Below are 20,454 nucleotides of genomic sequence, written 5' to 3'. Positions count from 1 at the left end.
ATGCAGCTTAACTTCAGTATTTTATGTTCACATCACAGCTCCTGCTGACTTCAGCTCTAGCCTTTTGAACTTGAATTCAAGACACCAGGGTCTCAGACAGAGAAAGAACAGAATAAGAAGCACCAACTGGCATACTTTGTTTAGTTTAAGTTAAGTGGGTTTTCCTTGTATTGTGTAGAAACTTTGTGACAGAAACAGGAATACAATCTAGTTCTCTGGAGCAGTGTTCATCAGCCTGCACAATGCCACTCTTCATCCTCTTCCTGCAGTCCCCAGTTTACTCACTATCCACATTCCAAGTTCTGCAACAAGTGAATCAGGAATCCTACAGCCCTCAGTTTGTGTTACTACACAGTCCTCATTCATCCTCAGAAAAGTCTCATTCTATGCACTGGAGTATGGCAAGGGAATTTATGAAAGGAATATTATGTAATCGTATAATTAAAAATGAGGTCATAACACGCGTGAATCAGCTGAATTAAGTGAAACTGGTAGCCTTAGTTTTGATGTTTCTTAACTCTTTCTCTAGGTTGATCTTGTAGCCTTTAAAATGCTCTTAATTACTAGCTCTTACAGCCTTTCTGGTCTTATTTGAACAGACATTTTAAGGCTTGTAACTTCCAAAGTTTTGGAAAAGGTAGATGGACATCATTTGAGGTAGTGTTGTGTAAATGGTTACCAATATGAGCTCTGCAGCCTATATCCCCAGTGCTTTGGCCACTCTTTCTCTTTGATTCTTTGAAAGAATTAGCATCTTTTCCAGCCTGCCCATAGTTGATCTTCTGTCCCATTTGTCTACTGAATTGTCTTCTACTTCTCTTATGCATGCTCAGTTTCAGCTTTCTGTTGCTCCCAGAGGCTCCTTGTTCAGCCAGTACTGCTCATTCCTAGTTCTGTTCTTCTGCTTCTCTTAACTACCTATCCCAATCTTCTCTTCAGGGCAGTGATGGTCATGATACCTCTCCTCACTCACTTTCCAACTCCTGTCTTACCAGACGTCTTTTCCATCTACCCTTTTCTCTGTGGCTTCTGCCTCCTCTTCACTTGACATTCTCTGCTGCATTGCTTGGGTGCCAAAAAGCAGAACAGTAAGAGCTCACGCAGACAGACAGAGGCTTCTCGCTGTCAGTCCCAGTACTTAGCCCCATATCATCACATAGAATAGTGGCAAGGGGGTGATGCATAAGTTTATTGGAGTACTGAGACTTGTTTACTTGATGAGCAAAGAATCTTTGGAGGATATAACCAAAAAAAATGTAGAAGCTTCCACTGAACATGTGCTAACTGCTTTCTTCTACCATCTTATAACTTAGGAAATTAAGATAAATGTTAATGAGGCTAGCAAGAGACCATTGGCTCGATACTAACATGATCATCTTGCCAAATTTCAGACCTCTGCAGTAGACTGTGGCAGAGCTGAGGTTATTTAAACGAAAGATAAATAAGCAGCTCATTACAGGCAATGTTAGTGATAGTCACTGCTACCAGTCCAGTCTGGAATGTTTTCAACTCCTTCTGAACTCGAATCATTCTAAGCAGAGATCAAAATGTCACCTTGAGCACTACCATCCAGTAGCAGTAATGACTCTAGGAGAGATCTTGGTTGTGCTTAGTCTGATTGAAGAATTGTGCCGTTAAAGTGGTAACATCAGAGTCTTTCTTGTAGCTTCTTGTATTTCAGTAATTCCTGTGACACAGATGTAGGTCCCCATGGACTTTATTTTGGCACGTTAAGAAGCAAGTAAATAGAAATGCCCATTTTTATGCCCCAGGCACTACAGGATATTAGTACCTTCTAGTCTTTAATGTAGTTATAATAGTCCTGGGAGACAGTAGAACTGTGGCAGAACAGGAATTAAGCCATGCCCTCCCAAATCTCAGACTAAACTCCTGTACCAGCTCTACTTTGCATACTAAAGCACTGATCCCTAGTGTTAAACAATACCATGGTGGCACTTTGTGTCATGGAAGTTGACAAAACTTAAAAGGTGCGTTTTGTTTTCTCAAAAGCATCTGACAGAGTCAAAACCAAGGTCGTAAATGTAACAAATGAGGCTTTTCAAAATAAAATTCTTCTTACTTTGTCTGTTTGAACCCATGCAGTTTCAACTCATGCTTTGCCATATATAAACGAAGGTATGTGCATACACTAGGTATGTACAAGGACTCGGCAAGCACAGGCTTAACCAGTATAACCCTTACAGTTCATGAGTCTCAGAAGGCCCATCTCAGGGAGTCTCAGCTCATTTTAGAACTCATCAACTTCATGTGTTGTAAGATTTATTGGAATATAAAACAATGAACTCATTTATACTTTCCTATCTGCAGTTTCTGTTGGTCCCCCTCCACTGCCTTTTTTTTGACTAAGACCAAACCTGATTTATTGTATTTTGATAACATATGAACAAATTGTTTCCTTGAGCAGTCTGCCCCCACCCTGGGCTAAAAAGTTGGATCATGTTATGCGAAACCTCAGCCTCTGCAAGCAGACACACTGCTTTACCAAAAGCCATGTGTTAAATTGTGTTTATATTATGTACCTGGCAACAGAGCTGATGTCCGTACTCATTATTCATGGAAAAAGGGCCTCATTAGTGGAATGCATGCACTGTTGCTGAGCTACATCATTATGGTTTCAGAGTTCAGTATCTGTCAATAGAGTGCAGATGACCTAAATACTGTTGAATTCTGAAAAGATTTTTGGCTCTGATTTAATACATATCCATGTTATTTACAGCAGAAATAGTTATGGCTGCTAAAGAGACCATTCTTGAATGGAATAAGCTTCTGGTATTCATAGCAGATAAAGTTTCTCTCCTCCTCTTCCCTTGCTATTTAAATGGGTTGTTTTCCAGTGGAGTAGGTCTGCTTGTTGTGATGCTTAGAGCAAATGATTTATTAACTTCCCAGGGTGGCCAGTTGCTTTGATTGTTATTATCTGGTAACCTGGGCACTGTATGAAAACTCAGACCTTTCTGGCAGTTGAAAGTCAGATTTAAAAATAATGGATGCCTATGCATTTAGTCATAGTGATGCAATGGTTCCTCCCTAAACCTGTCCTTGCTTTCCTTTTGTAAATTACAGTGTTTTCCAGTGAGCCTATAAGCCTTCTGGTTTGCAGGAGGAACACCTTACACAGATTCCCCTTTCACTTACCTCCTTGCAAAGAAGGAGAAAGGCCATGTCACCATGTAGACAGAGTCCCAAATTCAAAGTTTGCTTGAGAAGAAACTTTAGACCAAAGGATACATAGAAAGAAAGTGGGTTTTAAATACGAAAGGTCTCATTCTGCTCTAGGCTGTGACAGTTTTTTATTTGGTAGCAGCTTACTTTGAAGAGTCCTAATTTAAATTCGGACCAAATCAAAATGCAGGCCTTTGAAGAAACATTTTAGAAACAGTCGTCTTTGTCTTTGAATACTTTCAACTTAGTGAAATCCAAACAGTTAATGTAGAGAAATCAGTTCTCTAAAATGTAGCCTATTCAGGGCTACTCTCCTTTCTCCAGTTCCCCTCTGTCCAACTTACCATAGAAGGATAGAATCATAGAGTGGTTTGGGTTGGAAAGGGACTTTAAATATCATCTAGTTCCAACCCCCCTGCTGCCCAAAGCCTCATCCAATCTGGTCTTAAAGACTTCCACGGATGGGGCATCCACAACCTCTCTGGGAAACCTGTTCCAGTGCCTCACCACTCTAACAGTAAAGAATTTCTTTCTAACATCTCATCTAAATCGACCCTCCTTCAGCTTAAACCCATTACCTCTTGTCCTGTCACTACACTCCCTGATAAACAGTCCCTCACCATCTTTCCTGTAGGCCCCTTCAGGTACTGGAAGGCTGCAATTAGATCTCCCCGGAGCCACCTTTTCTCCAGGCTGAACAATCCCAACTCTCTCAGCCTGTCCTCATAGGAGAGGTGCTCCAGCCCTCTGATCAGCTTCGTGGCCCTCCTCTGGACTCTCTCCAACAGCTCCATGTCTCTCCTGTACTGGGGCCCCCAGAGCTGGACGCAGTACTCCAGTTGGGGTCTCACAAGAGCAGAGTAGAGGGGCAGGATCACCTCCCTCGACCTGCTGGTCACACCTCTTTTGATGCAGCCCAGGACACAGTTGGCTTTCTGGGCTGCAAGCGCACACTGCCAGCTCATGTTGAGCTTCTCATCAATCAATACCCCCAAGTCCTTCTCCTCAGGGCTGCTTTCAATCCATTCCTCGCCCAGCCTGTAGTCGTACTTGGGATTGTGCCAACTCACATGCAGGACTTTGCACTTGGCCTTGTTGAACTTCATGCGGTTTGCACGGGCCCACCTCTCCAGCCTGTCAAGGTCCCTCTGGATGGCACCCCTTCCCTCCAGCGTGTCAAACACACCACACAGCTTGGTGTCGTCGGCAAACTTGCTGAGGGTGCACTCGATCCCGCTGTCCATGTCACCGACAAAGATGTTGAACAGTGCTGGTCCCAGTACCGACCCCTGAGGAACGCCACTCATCACCGTTCTCCACTAGGACATTGAGCCGTTGACCACAACTCCTTGAGTGCGACCATCCAGCCAATTCCTTATCCACTGAGTGGTCCATCCATTGAAACCATGTCTTTCCAATTTAGAGACAAGGATGTCATGCGGGACAGTGTCAAATGCCTTGTACAAGTCCAGGTAGATGATGTCAGTTGCCCTTCCCTTATCCACCAATGCTGTAACCCCATCATAGAAGGCCACCAAATTTGTCAGGCATGATTTGCTCTTAGTAAAGCCATGTTGGCTGTCACCAGTCACCTCCTTATTTTCTATGTGCCTGAGCATAGTCTCCAGGAGGGTCTGCTCCATAATCTCGCCAGGCACGAAGGTAAGACTGACTGGCCTGTAGTTCCCTGGGTCTTCCTTATTTCTCTTCTTAAAGATGGGGGTTATGTTTCCCCTCTTCCAGTTGGTGGGAACTTCGCCGGACTGCCAGGAGTTCTCAAATACGATGGAGAGTGGCCTGGCCACTTCATCTGCCAGTTCCCTCAAGACCCGCGGAAGCATCTCATCAGGTCCCATGGACTTGTGCACCTTCAGGTTCCTTAGATACTCTTGAACCCGATCTTCTCCTACAGTGGGCGGTTCTGCATTCTCCCAGTCCCTGCCTTCTGTGACCTGGGCAGTGTGGCTCAAGGATTTGCCAGTGAAGACTGAGGCAAAGAAGTTGTTGAGTACCTCAGCCTTCTCCATATCCTGGGTAACCAGGTCACCCGTTTCATTCCGGAGGGGACCCACATTTTCCCTCGTCCTCCTTTTATCACTAACATACCTAGAGAAGCTTTTCTTGTTGTCCTTGGCATCCCTGGCCACACTAATTTCTATCAGGGCTTTGGCTTTCCTAACCTGCTCCCTGGCTGCTTGGACAGTTTCTCTGTATTCTTCCCAGGCTACGTGCCCTTGCTTCCACCCTCTGTAGGCTTCCTTTTTTTGTTTGACTTTGCCCAGGAGCTCCTTGTTCATCCATGGGGGCCTCTTGGTGTTTTTGTTTGACTTCCTCTTTGTTGGGATGCATTGCTCCTGAGCTTGGAGGAGGTGACCCTTGAATATTAGCCAGCTTTCTTGGGCCCCTCTTCCCTCCAGGGCTTTGTCCCATGGTATTCTGCCAAGCAGATCTCTGAAGAGGCCAAAGTCTGCTCTCCTGAAGTCCAGGGCAGTGAGCTTGCTGCGCGCCCTCCTCGCTGCCCTGAGGATCTTGAACTCCACCATTTTGTGGTCACTGCAGCCAAGGCTGCCTTGAACTTCTTATCCTTCCAGACTTATGAAATGGTTAAATTCTGTTTGCCTTTTGAACTTGAAGGCATTCTTTTTGTAGGACTTGCAGATTGATGAACCAATTGCATGGTTATATTAGCTATGATCTCCAGGGGTTTTGTGTATATGTATATATTTGAGATCACAGCTCCACTCCATCATTTTCATTACTTGTCATGATCATGTTTGGTATTTTTGAGAACATGTTTTATCTGGTGGAGCTAACTGGATAGATGTTCTAAGAGCAAGAAAGCATTTTTTTCTGAGTTAAAGATGTAGCAAGTGGCAGTATGGAAGCAACCATCACCTCATGCACACTATTTTGTAATTCTTCTGTTTCTTTGAAAGAGAGACCTTAAGAGAAAGTTCCTTTTAGTTAAGGTCATACCAAAGCCTAGTATACCTTCTCCCAAGAGATGCAAATCAGGTAAGACCTCCAGTTTGTGTAACAGCAGTATCAAGAGAATAGTTTGTCTTTTTTCCCATTACATCTTTTTCAGCTTCTGCGTCTAAGAACTAGTTTCTTTCCTCTGTGTCAAAATCACTTGTCACTTCAGCTAGGTCTCTGCATCAGTTCTGTGTCTGTTCATACCATCTGGTCTCTTTCTTTGCCATACAATTCTGTGAGGGTTTTTGTTTTTCCTGCTTGTGCAAAAGCACAAAAAGTCTAATCTAATTATACTAATCTTGCTTTTCTAATCTCCTGTAAGAGAAATGATTCCTTCCCCTCTATATGCATTTAGGATTGAACTTGGTCAGATCAAAGAGACTGACACATGCCTGGTCACTGAGATATGCATCTCGGCAAGAGTTGAATATGAAGTGTTTACAATGAGCAGTGACCCTCAAAGTCTTTCCATAACTGAACAGTTTAAGTTTTAGTTGTGGTCATGGCAAAATAAAACTTCTTGTTTGTGCTGAAATGTTTTTCCCATCCTATCAGGGGACCGAAATCCAGACCTTAACATACACAGTGGCTATGTGTTTGTGTTTAATTGGGGTGTTTCCCACTGCTGAGGAAGAATGTCAAAAGTACAGAGAATCGGAACTGCTTTATATTGCAAGCACAAAGTAAGCATTAGATCATTGTGTTCATATTTTTCTCCCTCCAGCATGCTTTCTACCACGTTTTGTGGAAAAATGCAATGACCATTCTCATGGGAGACAATACTACAGGATATTAGATGTTTTTGACAAAGTGTTTTTCCCCTGATACTCAGTTCATACTTTCCTTTATTGAATTTCATCCCATTACTCTTGCTTTTAACCATTTATATCAGCTTGATTCACTTTCTTCCTTAATGTTTGTGTCTTTATAGATGACTGCATCTCTCTTCTGTCATCACTGATCCAGCCTGCACATATTTATTTGGTAGAGCATTTTCAATCCTTCCCATAAGCAATTCTTCCTACCACCTGTGCAAGAGCTGACAATCTAGCCTGCAGGTGCAGAGAACTGGGGGTGTGCTGTGCTGACAGGGCAAGTGTTGGCCTATCAGTTAAAAACAAGAGTCTACAGACAGGCTGAGGGAGAGAAAATCAGAACTGGGGTTCACCCCCAAGCTGTAGCACAATATATGTCGTGTATTCCACCATTTTTTGTTTTACCTCTTCACATAACTTCTTCCAGTTTGTTGATACGCTTTCAGTTATGTATTTGGAAGATGTGAATGATTCCAGCAGCTTAGTGTAGTCTCTCTCCAGTGCTATATGAAGAACTAGCAGTTTGACTGGAAGGATCTTACTGTGTAAATTATGGCCCCAGATCTACAGCTTATTTCAGTAAATATTTAAGTCCTATTAATGTGGATAAGACTATTCACCTATCTGAAGTTAAGCCCATAGAAATCCATATTGTTGACTTGGGAATGACATACACTTTGGGATCAAAATAGGGAATAATTTTTGATTAGTGACTTAGATTTTGCATTTATTAATGACTAAAATGACTGCAACATGCCTGTCTCTTCCCAGTTAGGGCCTTCTGATGACTTGGATAGGGGATGTTGCACCAGTCCATATCCAGATTCATTATGTCTTGGTTTGGTTGCTATTTCAATAATAGATCCCATGACCTATTTAGATGATATAAGGCATATTCTGTATAACCTGAATCAGAGAGGTAGTGATATTATGGCTGCAAATCTCTATCCATAGCATCTTTCCATTAATTCACTCTCACAAGCAACCGCTTAAGAAGCAAATGACGAGTAAGAATTCACTTTCCCAACCCTCCCCATAACTGACTGGGGCTAATCAAAAGAAAATGCTCATACATCAAGTCTAGATTATTTTGTATTCTGTTTAAAGATAGAAGCAATAAGGAAGAAGGAGAGCCTTTTTTAGATTGACACATCAGTTCTTATTAGGCAAAAACGCCCTGATGGTTTTGACAACAGAATAGCAGTCACATCTTTCAGCACATTGTGGGAGCTCCACAAGTAATCACAGGAGGGTGGGAAACCGTATATGTGAAGATATTTTGCCAGATGGCTCACAGAGCTGGACACAGTCATTTATGAAAAACTTCACTGTGGTTCCTGACAGAGGATGTATCTCCTAGGGCTAGTTTAGACTTGATTCCCTTGCTAAATTCAAGTTGTAACCAGACATAATTTTTTTGTTTCCTCTAAAGTACGAGGGTCCAGTTTTGGAGATGAAGCCTAAATTCTATGAGGATTTTAAAGTATTGTAGTGATCAGACCAGAATATAGCAGAACCAAACACTTACGGTCTAATATGGAGCAAACAAGAAGCAAAACACTTTTGGAGGGAAGCAGGCATGGACCTACTGAGGGCTATCTCCGCAGCAACATAAACATGAACATTTGTGTGAATTTATTCCATTGCCAAGGGATTGTAGGTATTACCCTTAAATAATTGCTGCTTGCTCATTAAGAGTATAGTGCTGGAAGAGGCCTCCTGGGTGACTCAGGTCTCCTGCTGTTGCATTCACTACATGATATTACGCGTTCCATGAGCTAGCAAGCTCCATCCTAGAATTAGCTATTCTGTTTGGCCCACTATTCTACCTGGAAATCTGCCTCAAAAATTCACTTCTCAGAAATCTTCTTTTAATCTCCAGCCTAAATGTAATTCTGAACTGTTTATTCTTGTGCCAATGTTATCCTTTACCTAAGCGTCCCTTCTCCTTTCCTGGTGTTCCTTGTGGATATGCATAGGGAGCAGTTCTGTTTTCTCTCAGACTTTATTTCATTTGAATTGTTACAAAAACAATCCAGTCTTTCTGTTTACTTTTGTTATTCTTGACCATGGGTGATCAGAGTTGAACACAACATTCCTTGAGAAATCCCATTTCTTCTGCAGGAATGTCCCGGGTGGTGTACCCGAGCCTTACCTCACCTCACCACATTTCCCTTTCAGCAGCTCATTGTGGAGCATCCTGCAATCTACATGCACAGATGTTTCCAACTCAGGAGCACTTGCTGCCTACTAGAAAATATGGTTTTGTCATACGATGTTTTGTTTTAGTTTATTTAACCCTGTATCAAGCTCAGTTCCTGCTGTATGATATCTTAATCTCTTAGCCAAAAGTTGTAATAATCCTCACAACTTGGTCCATGCAATTTCCACTGAATATTCTCTATTCAAGTATCAATGATCTGATGCAGAAACTAACCTTTATACATGTGATTAGAGGGGCTTCGTGTGTTGAGACGTCTCACTGTTTAACCTCATGGATTGTGTATTAATGGCTGAATCACTGTTTTCTTGCTGTCATTCTGACTTTTGCTGGCACACCTGCTTTCTTTGATTAAATCGAGCCTGCAGCTTTCATTAGCATAACAACTGTTTTTCCTCTTATACATCAGTTATACACTCCAGACCTCTTGACTCCTCCTAGTTCTCCACTCCGTCAAACAGATAGAAAAGTGAAGTGGTGCTCTTGCTGCATCATTCAAAGAAGTCTGGGCAAACATTCTCTTCTTGGTCCTTTTTTTATATGTGGCATTTGCCTTTTGCCTGGGAAAATGTATTTCCAGGGTCTTCCAGGTAGATCTCTTGTTCTGTGTCATTCATGCAAAATTTTGTAAAGGTCAAATCCTGAACCAACATTATTAGGTTTGAACTGATGCAAGCGCAAATACTTCCTGTGAGGTAATGGTGGCTTGGTGGCCCAGAGAAACACTTACAGGTAAGGGGAAAATAAGGTATTCTATTGACCAGTTGAAGACCTTATAATTGACAGCACATCATGGTTTTCTTGGATTATTTTTTTTCTTTTCCACTCCTCTATCTTTCATTCCATTTGTGATTTGATGAATAAGGTTTATACTGAAAGACAGAGACCGGTATGTTCTGAAAAAGGTAATTTCTGTTTACTGGAAATAACTTCTAATGTTAAGGAAAACCTGGTATAAGCAGGGTTATTGAAGGCACTTGTAAATATTTTCCTGTCATTGAAGATGTGCTCACATCTGTGTCTGTAGCTAGCTTCTATTAATGGAGTAATTAACATATCTATCACCCAAACTGCTTTGCATGCTGTTGATTTTAATTACTTTAGTCACTACATTACATACTCCAGTGAAACTGTAGTTGGAATATATTATATGGACGCCTCCAACAAGATCTTTACATGTCATACTTGAAGTGCAAGCACATAAAAAGACAATAGAGAGGATTTAACAGGTAGCATTTTCAAAGCACCTTGGCCATTCAGGCAACATTTTCTAACAGAACAACGTTCTGCTTGGTTGCCTGGTTGTTAATAAGTGAATGGTGGTGACTGCTGAGATATTACTTGCTTGTCTTCAACTCCTTTTTGGAGCCCTGTCTTGCAAGGCACTGGGGTTCAGTAAATCACAAGTTTCTCTTAACCTTAAAGTTACCAAGCTCTATAGTAATTTTGTCTTTCTCATCAACTTTAATGACAAACTGAAGGATAGGTAGTTTCTTAGAACAATAGTCAGATTAGCTGCTCTTCCTTTTTACAGTGGGCCTACTCCAGTGCCTTGTGTTTACCATGCTATGTATTTGCTACGTACTGTAGGAAGCTATAATGTTGCAGTGTGCAGAAGTGTTTGCAGAATCCAGCTTTTAGTGGGGGTTGTTCTTTTTTATCTTTTTTTTTTTTCATTTAGCTGTAACTTTAACTTTTTAATACTGGAATATTTAATTCACTATATAGCATGTGTCTGCTGGGTAGATTCCTAGTGTGGAAGTCAATTCCTTTCTGTAACAGTGGGAACAAATCTAAAACTCAAGTCTGTTAAGCAGCATTTCTCTCTACCTTTTGGATGCTTTGTGCCAATCTGCTGGTGGAGAACAGGTATAAATTATGTTGAACTAATGGGTTAAGTCAGGTTTATGTTTCCTGTGTGTCTCTGGAACAGCATAAAATGGCCAGAGACTGTCTGGTGAATATTTTGGTCCCAGATTTCCTTAAGAGGCAAAACACCTTATTTTATTGTTGGTCTTTAACTGCAATAAATCTAACCATTGTTTTCTTGCAAGTCAAATCCATTATTACTTGAATAGCTGTCATAACTTGTATAGCTGCCACATATTCATGTTAGACAACTGCTTCTGAGTGAAAACAAGAAGAGTGAATAAGATAGCCCTCAGCTATTACTTAGATGTTTTGTGAACTATGGAAAAATTCATGTATTCCAGGTTACTTATACATTTATGTATGAAGTAATGAATTCTTTCATTATGTCTCTATCATGTCACTCTTTTTGAATTAGTTCTCTAATGAACCCAGTTGCTGCTTAAATAGCAGTTCCAGTGGTCATTAACACAGGTTTTAAAGCCTGTATATTGGGTGGGAATTTAAAAATCCATGTGACATGAGAGTACAAGTCCCAAGATTAGAAAGTATTCTGAATTCGTGTAATAATTTTACATATGCCATGCATACTCTGAAGTATCAAACACTTTTCCTTCTGAAGACTTTTAAATTTTCAGATGTTTACTTTTTTCTTTCTTTTCAACAGATATAAGCTTACCAAAATCAGCAACAATATGTTACACAGCTGCATTGCTCAAAGCCAGAGCTGTCTCTGACAAGTAAGTACATAAGAACCACTGTCCAGCAAAATTCCTGATTTAACTTGAGATTTCTCGTAGCTGAGCCCACACCCTAACAATCTGCTGGGTTAGCAGGAGAATTCAGTCCTGCAGTAAAATCATAAAATTTCTTTCTGTATAAGAAAAAATTCAAGTGATCAAACATTGCACTGCAAATATTACAGAAGAAGAAAAGAAGAGAAATACCATAAATTCAATTTTTGTTTCAGTTTTATGTATACTGTCTGGGTGAGCTTTGACTTCCTAGATAGTATAATGAAGATGCAACTAAAAGGTGTTGTGTGGCTGAACCTCTTCAAGTTTGTATAAACCTGACCATAAAAAGGTAATAAATAAATGTGGATGCACTGGTGGCAATGTCATTTTGCAAGTGCTGTCAGAAGACTGCTCATTTACTTAAATAGCGGCAGGTGGATTTAGCATTATTATGTCAGGGATTCTGAGAGGTAGATGACGTTCATATTTTTAGAGACAAATATCTGCTCATTCCTGTTATGGTTTTCTTTTGGGTCTCAACCTTCCAAGGTGCTGAGCACATCTAACTTGATGCCTGTGGACCTGAGAGCACTGGCCCGCTCTTAAAGGGTGCTCAGCCCCTTGTGAGATGGAGCTCAAAAATCCCGATTCTGCTCTCGAGTGCCTTCACACAAATCCCAGGCAGAGTTGTGTCTGTGCACCTGAGGGTCAAATGCCTCCCTAAGCAAGTAGAGTGGAAAGCCATTTTCGTGACTGACATCCTGACAGTTTTTGCTTTTAAAGTGTATGTACACATCAAGATTTAAGTAATTTTCTTTCATTCTTTTTATCCTGTAGATCGCCAGTACCTACTGCAACATCTTTCCTCCCTACACAGCGACTCCAGCTTGGGAGGGCAGGGCTAAGGTTGTCACAGCTTTCCCTGTGGTGTCTGCCTGCCAAGTACAGCTCTGGAGTTAGCCGTGGGGTGTGAGGTGAGAAAGAGATTGCATGGTCTGGTTTTTCATTCACTGGGGCAGATGATTTGCCCACAGTTTGGGCATGCTACCCTCAATGGTGCTGCGGCCAGTAGACCACCCGCTACTGCTGCTGCATCGTGCTTCCATCCCAACCTGACCCAGGGGCATTGGGTTGGGAACCTCCCTAAAACGTCCCCAAACCTGTTTTTAATAGAAACCCTCCAACAATAATTTGGCATTGGTTTTTTTTTCTTTTCTTTTTTCTGCAACTTCACCCTTGAATATGCCCCTTAGCAAGGTACCTAGAGCAAATTTAGATTAGTGACAGAGAAAGGACTGTTTGAACTGACTTTCTGCCACAATTAGATGCAAACATGCTTTCCACTTCTGCTGGGATATTCATTGGCCTTGATGTAATAGATCACTCAGAGTTTCCACTTGCTATGGAAGTTTGGAGAGCATAGGAAATTGACTCAGTTTGGTTACATGGGCCCATGTTCTAGATTCCTTTTCTGGCTTTTTCTTACTCGCATTTCTGACCTAATGTGTTTGTTTCTTTGCTTTTGTAGATTTTCTCCAGAGGCTGCCTCAAGGCGAGGGCTGAGTACTGCAGAGATGAATGCAGTAGAAGCTATTCACAGAGCAGTGGAATTTAATCCACATGTGCCAAAAGTGAGTATGGAGAAAGCATTGTTGTAGCTTTAACACTGCTGAGGACCTAACTCCTGATTTCTGTGTTAGATTAACGAGTGATGTTGTGGAAAGGGGAGCAAACAATGTGAAGGGAAAGAAGGTGATAGTATGTACAGTTTTTTCGTTTGGTATTTCACATTCAGCGTCTTCTGCTGTGGACCGTGCAACTTGAAATTTTAGCTGAAGTGAGTCGTCTTTGTGAGTAACAATCACATGGTGGATTGCGGTAGTAGACACCAGCAAATGCTACGCTGCAGGACAGAACCATACTTAAAGACAGATTATTATTTACCAAATAGCCATTAAAGATCTTCTAGTTCAAAATAGCATGTTTTATTTGTTTTGATGATTACATGTAAAAATATGTTTTTGGCATGCTATACAAAGGAACCTATGTTTGGAGTTCACGGTGTGCTTCATATAAGTTGCATTAGTAATTCTTTATGCAGCACTCTGTCATTAAGTTCTGAGAATGCAAAGCTCAGAGATGAACAATTGCTGAGAACTACAAAGTAAGAAAAGGGATTTATGTTCTAATTCCCTAATCCCCTCTCTAGATATGTATCTCAGCAGTAAGAATTTTGCCCAGGGGCTACTGAAGGCTAATGTATTTTATTATTTCATCACCTGATACTCAGTATTGCAGTCTGTAAGTTCATTGTAAAGGCAAACTAGAGGCAGATGCTTTTTGGCCCTTGGAGATCTGCCTCTGAACCTCACCCCACAAACCTTTGGACCAGTATTGCCCTTTGAAAGTAAGCAGCCTCCACTGGAGAGCAGAAGACTGATGTGTGTTAATGTGAGGAGCCTATTCATTAGGTACAGCTGAACACAAAGTCTGGTCAAGATAAACCCAAAGCCTCTCCCATATCTACACATGGATTGCAGAAAGTTAATTCTTATGCATTGCAGGAATTAAATATTTTCTCTGTGAGCTGTATCTGTTATGCCAACCACTAAATAGCATGGTTTAGCTATCTGAAAGTTAGGCTGTTTGTTTAATAAAATCATCTAGACTTCCTCTACAGGCAGTGGAAAGAAGGAACTATCTTAGACATCTCTAGACAGACTTTCCCTCCGAGGTGCCTGTTTCTACATTGACTATGAAAGGAGCAACTATTTTCCAGTAAAAGCCTGATTTTTAGACAACAAGATTTAGGTGAGATGAGTCCCTTTGTATTATTAGCTGATCTTCTATTTTTCTGCCAAGCTATAAAATGAAAATATTAAATGAAGTTTGGTTCCAGAACTGCTTCTGTGGAACTCTGTTTACTTTCTTCCATCCCAATGGTTCTTTCACCAACACAACCATTGATATTTCTCTTCTGCCTGGTTGCCTGTTTAACTCTCTATTTCTGGTGAACCTTTCTGAATGTTTTACTGAAGCCCTGTTAGAGTATTCTGTCCTTGCTGTGTAAAAATTTAGCTGTCTTGCCAAGCAAAGATACCAGTTTAGCTTGTCGTGAGCAATCCTTAGGAGCCTGTTCCATTTTCCTCACCTCCATGCTTTTGGTAATTCTTTCCATCAAAATCTTTCTTAACAGTTTGCATACTAATGATTCCATATTAACATATATTGTTTCCCTCCTCTTTAAATGAACGACATTGTATTTACTTCTCTCATCACTGGATCACTTGATTCTGAGTGGGATTTTTTTACTTTAAGCCAGTTACGCTAGTCTGGCCATTTCTGGGACTGGTTTATTCACTGCTCAGGGACAGAGATCATTGGCTGCAGCAACCTCCAATTCTGTACATGCTTCTAATGTCCACCCTGCTATTGTCTCCATGCTCTGCACTGCTGTGAAACTGGGGCTAAGTCTTCATTTACTACCTTTTTGCTTGTTCTTTTTCTGTTTATACTTAGGAGCTTGCTCTTCTTTGGTTTGACTTCCTTTGCAAAATCGTCCTTACTGTAAGTTGTGGCAGTTGCTCCATGACCTCTGCACTTCCAGACCTCCAAGATCCTGCTTTTCTTGTACATCAGTACTTTCATTCAATGCTTGTGGCCTCCTTCTCACTAGTCAGCTTCTATTTAGGTGGCTGTTCAATACAAGGCTGAATCTCCTTTCTGACAAGTATCCCCATGTGTGAAATGCAGATTATGTGTTATTTTCGGTTTTTGATTTAAAGAAATTCCAGTCCTCTTCCTCACTTTTAAGTTCCTGAGCTTTTCAGTCAGTTCACATTATTAATTGATTCCCTCAGTTTTTCAAATTTCTCATTTTGAAATTGAAAACCTTTGTGAAATATATAAATTATCAAGATAACAAGGTACTAACGGGAGCAGACTCTAGGGGGTTTTAGTTCATATTTTAACATTAAACCAGTGTAGCCTAATACAGATTAATATGCAGCACTGCTAACTTCACACTCATGCTTTCTCCTATTAGCTAAAGGATATTAATGTGGCAAAAATATATTTTTGGTTTTAATTTTATGCACAGTATGGATATTATACCTCAGTTTCCACTCAGTTATGATTGAAGTCTTATCCAATTTGTTCTTAATGAAATAGAGATAAGTTTTAGAAAGCAGCATCACAAGAAATCTATCAGTGCCACAAAACTAATATGTCTTCAAAGCTTCTTTAGCATTTAAACACTAATGAGCCTCTTCTTCAGACTGAGGAAGAAATAAATTACAAAGGACAAATTATTTAAAGCATTTCCAAAGTTCCCAGCAGAAGCCGTGAAAGCAGGGAAGTGCCCTATTAAAGACGAAAAAAATGATTCAATATGTTTCTGGTTTGTCTCAAAAGGAGATTTTACCGTTTTCAGGGCAAATCATTGAAATTTAGAATTATCACATAAAAAAAATTATTACTGGATGTGCATTTTCAAGACATTTCACTGGAAATAGCAGATTTTTGCTAATGAGATTCTGAGACAAAAGGAATGCAGGGAACACGCTGAATAGGCTGAGAGATGCTGCTGAGCTGGATTTAGCAAGAAAGGGAGAATGGGTCTCCTGTTGTGACTCACTGCAGGTTTGTGTAAAACAACCATGGGATTCTTACAACACTGCTGATTTTTCCCTAGGAGATTATGACCAGACTGCAGTCCAGTGTTCCATAGTGATGTTGCAGAGGTCAGATATATTTCTACCACTTTCTTTTGAATGTAATCTAAAGATGTAGGAACTCCTTAAAAAGAAGCAGTTTAAAAGTCCCAGATTTCCATCTTTACATAGAGGTGAGAGACCCTGCAAAAACACCTGCCTTCCCTGTAGAAGCCAGTGTGTGTGCATGGTTTTGGGGTCTTCTCAGCCTGTATGTCATGAAGATGTTGGCACCTGCTTTCATTGATTCTAGATGACTACACGTCACCTTGCTTTTTATTTTCTGTCCACACAAAAATGCCTTTTACAGAGACCTAATATGGCTGACAATCTTTCTTCTGAGAGCCACCCTTCCAGCAAATAACCTTCTTCTGAAACAGGTCTCTTCTTCCATTTTTTAGTACATTTCAATGACAATTTAATTCCCAGAGATCAGTCCATTAAGTCTCAGCCATAGGGGATAAATTCTCATTGTTTTTGGAATACACTGGAGTCATGATATGACACATGGAGATACCAGAATTTGGTTTAAGTGAACAAAGGCAACACAGAGCTCAGTGCACCCAGCTGTGCTGTTTCTGGAAGCTGAGCTGTGCAGGGTAAGGCCAGTTCAGGTGTGTCAACTCTGATCTCCTTCATGACTGCAGTGAAAATGGAACCACTGTGAAACTGATCAAGACTTCTCATTCTGAAGACACCTTACCTGTAAAAAGGACTCTGTGCTTGAAAGTGGCTTAATTTTTTAAGCTGTACCAGAAAAATATCTCATAAAAGATATTACAGCTACCTACAGTTTGTCTTGTTTATGTTACTGAAACAACTCAGCCACAGCAAATTGCACCTTTATACTTTGGCAGAGATTGCCTATGTAAAAAGAAAACACTTCACTAGGCAGAGTGTTTTCAGGGTTCTTTTTAGTAGAAGAAAAACATAACCAGTAGCAGATTGAAGTCAGCAGTACAGCAGGAAAGAAAACAAAGCATAGAGCTGTGAATTTCACTATGAGAAGAATCACAACAAATTGTATCACTTGTTTGTGAAGATTTGTCCAAGTTTTTTCCAACCATCTTTGTCTTAAATGAGATTCTCTGGACTAGTATCCTTTTGTTTTAGTGTAGGCCCATGCGCTGTGGAGTTTTGGTCCCAAAGAAATGTACTGACACTGTCCGACAATGTGCTGCTCAAAAATTTAAGAGTTAAACAAAAATGTTTTTCTTGCCACTGAAGCAGTTGGGGTATCACTCTAATTCCAGAGGATTTTGTATGGAAAAGAGTAGTAGTACATCCTATGTCATGGAGAGTATGTAATTTGTGGAGCGGGTGGGGAAAAAAAGTGTATGCATGTATGCACACACACGACTTCAACAATATTATTTATATGTAGTGATTGGAGCTTCCTCACTTACATGTAATGCAACTATCCCAAGCTAATGCTGATAAAGTACCACAGCTGTTTCTGGGACATTCCTGAATTGTGGATCACCCTTTCTGAACTGATTTGCAAGGCTCCCTTCCTGCATTCAAACTCCTCCTGATAAGCACCCCCTCTTTTCTGTAAACTGTGAGATGCAAGCTATTCAGTAAAGTCAAAGGGGAGAGAAAACAGATGATGATCCATATATCTAATTGTTAAAAGTGAGTCAAAAGCGTGCTCTGTACATGCTGTATGTGTTTGCTATGTAAGCCAGGAGCAGAGTTAAAGAGAATACCTGCTAAAGTTTGCTGCATTTGAGTCAGACATCTTAAATATTGGTATTACTCTAAGAAATGCCAGTTTTGTGTGTAAACAGTTTCTTAAAAGTATGTAACAAGCCACTGACTTAAACACTTTTAAAGATGATTTGTTCTCCATTTCATCCCTTCTCATTACTTTATTACTTAATTTTTTTTAATAAGAACTGTGTCTGTCTATGCTTGTGTGGTTTCTAGTAAGTTGTAGTTGCTAATAGAAACAAATAATGCAAACAAATTCATATACCAGATGGGAAATGTATCTGTTCTGCACACCCCATGATATTACAGAGAAACTATTCCAGACATGTTTAAGAGAGTTTTTAACTGTTCAGTGAGACAGTGATTTGTTTTTGTATCTCCAGCAAAAAGGCCAAACTTCTTAATTACCATCAATCCAATGAGAACTTGTAAGGTGACCTAAAAGTGGCTTCTTTGGGCATGTAGAAACCAGTATTTTGGAACTGTTTTAAGCTTGTGCTGTTCATCCCGCTGGGAGGAGGAGAGTTCCTGTTCAAACAATGTTAAATTCTCATATTCTGGCCTGGAGGGATGCTGTCACAGGTGCAGGAGTGACTATTGCCTATTTGTGGCCTGAGCTGTAATTTCAGAGGCAAATTGCACAATTGAGGAAAAGAAGGAAACCTGCCTGAGATAGGTTGATTTATTTTATAAAAGGGCACTGAAGTAGCTCATTAATGTGGAATGTTAAAAGCACTCCCAGCAGAGGAGAATTAGCAGCCAGAGTGCTGTCAGTACTATGAAATAAATAATGTATATTCAATCAATTCAAGTAAGAGAAATATAAACTCCACCATGTTGCACTTCATGTGTACAAGGTCCATTGTCATCGTCCAGATGCTCGTTAAAAGGCACATTCCCATCTGTGCACAGAATGGCCATAGCTGAGCAATGTCTGTTAGAATGTCATGTACCCATCCCAGAAGCCCTCTATGGAAGCACGTGAAAAAACACTGTTACCCTTGTAACTCCTAAAATACAGAGTTTTGACAAGAACAAGTTTGGGGTAAGAGAAGAGAGAGACCAGAAAAAACCAAAAGAGACAACCAAAATAATCCAACCCAAAGCAATGCAGTGGGGAAGGGCTGATTGAGCCATCTGTTGATGACAGAAATCATTGCGCAACTTCAGTATTCACTCATAACTTGATTAAGACTAGGTCATTCTGGCTGGAATTTTCTAGACTGTCCTTTCTGAGCTGATTCCTTTTTTAAAGGAACATGATAACCTCAGATGGTGGTGACATGCTATTTCCTATTCTAGTTAAACTTCTTCATTTGTCATTGAAAACCAAATGCAGTTGGAGATGTGCTGGGCTTGCCATCTGCATTTCCTCCAGGATGGCTAGCTCTTTGCTAAGTGGCTTATTTAGCCTGTTACTTCACTCTCCCTCTGAAGTGGAACGACGCTTAGGTTCAGAGCCCTGCCAGGATGACAGGGGGCTCCTGTCTTCCCTGTGTATTCAAAGTATTGAAAAGGTAGTCAAATTTTATTAGTTAAATTGTAAAGGTTGTGGGTAAATCTGAGAGGATGCCAGTGTATCAGGAGTTACAGTTAATAGGGACTCTGTCAAGAGGTGTAGGTTGTTTTCTTGTAAAGCCAGATGGAGTTGTCTTGTGTCCATATTGGTCCTGTAACAAGAAGGGCTTTGCTCTGGACTCTGAGGCCTTTGGAAATGTTGAGTTATAAATAGTCACATTCCCACTTTGAAGTCTTTGGTGTCTGAAGAGAAGACTGTACCTGTCTAGTGTTTTGTCTTTGATTAAGGGCAAGAGTGGCCTCTTGAAAACTACAATCAGATGGCTTTGGCTGATTTTTTTCCAAGAGCTGTCAATACTTGTGTGCAGAAGTCCATCAGGGCTGTGATTCACGCATTGCGTGGGCAGCATGAGGACTGCAGCTTATTGGATAGTTTTTGAAGAAAGATTTTTTTTATTTAACTTCATTTCACTGGACTTTGCTTATCCAATCCAAAATATTTCAGGGGGACCATACTGATTTCATGGACAACCTGCTAGAAACCCAGCAGACTGCTGGGACTCAGTTCTCCCTGTCAAGTATCTGGGTGCCAGCAGCCTGCAGTTGCCACAAAAGGGGGTTGCCCTTGGCTGTGCTATCTCCAAGAAGACTCAGCCCTGTCAGCGAAACCTCCAGGAACCTGAATGCCCTCTGGGCTCTTGAACTCTCCT

At 40.7% G+C, this 20,454-nt stretch overlaps 1 protein-coding gene across 8 annotated transcripts in view; it reads left to right on the top strand.

The window, feature by feature from the left end:
* The window catches only part of ST7 (suppression of tumorigenicity 7), a 154,790-nt gene that overhangs the window by 117,689 nt on the left and 16,647 nt on the right, over positions 1-20,454 (top strand). For 6 of the 8 annotated variants that reach the window (XM_054819881.1, XM_054819903.1, XM_054819855.1 and 3 more), the window contains 2 exons: positions 11,732-11,804; positions 13,330-13,432. In XM_054819881.1, the coding sequence (XP_054675856.1) occupies positions 11,732-11,804; positions 13,330-13,432 (176 nt within the window). The other 2 variants (XR_008576310.1, XM_054819872.1) reach the window with 2 other exon arrangements.

This window comes from Grus americana, chromosome 1, assembly GCF_028858705.1.
Source record: "Grus americana isolate bGruAme1 chromosome 1, bGruAme1.mat, whole genome shotgun sequence".
NCBI classification, from domain to species: Eukaryota; Metazoa; Chordata; class Aves; order Gruiformes; family Gruidae; genus Grus; species Grus americana.
The sequence above is the reverse complement of the archived record's forward strand: the minus strand, read 5'-3'. Positions and strand labels throughout refer to the sequence as shown.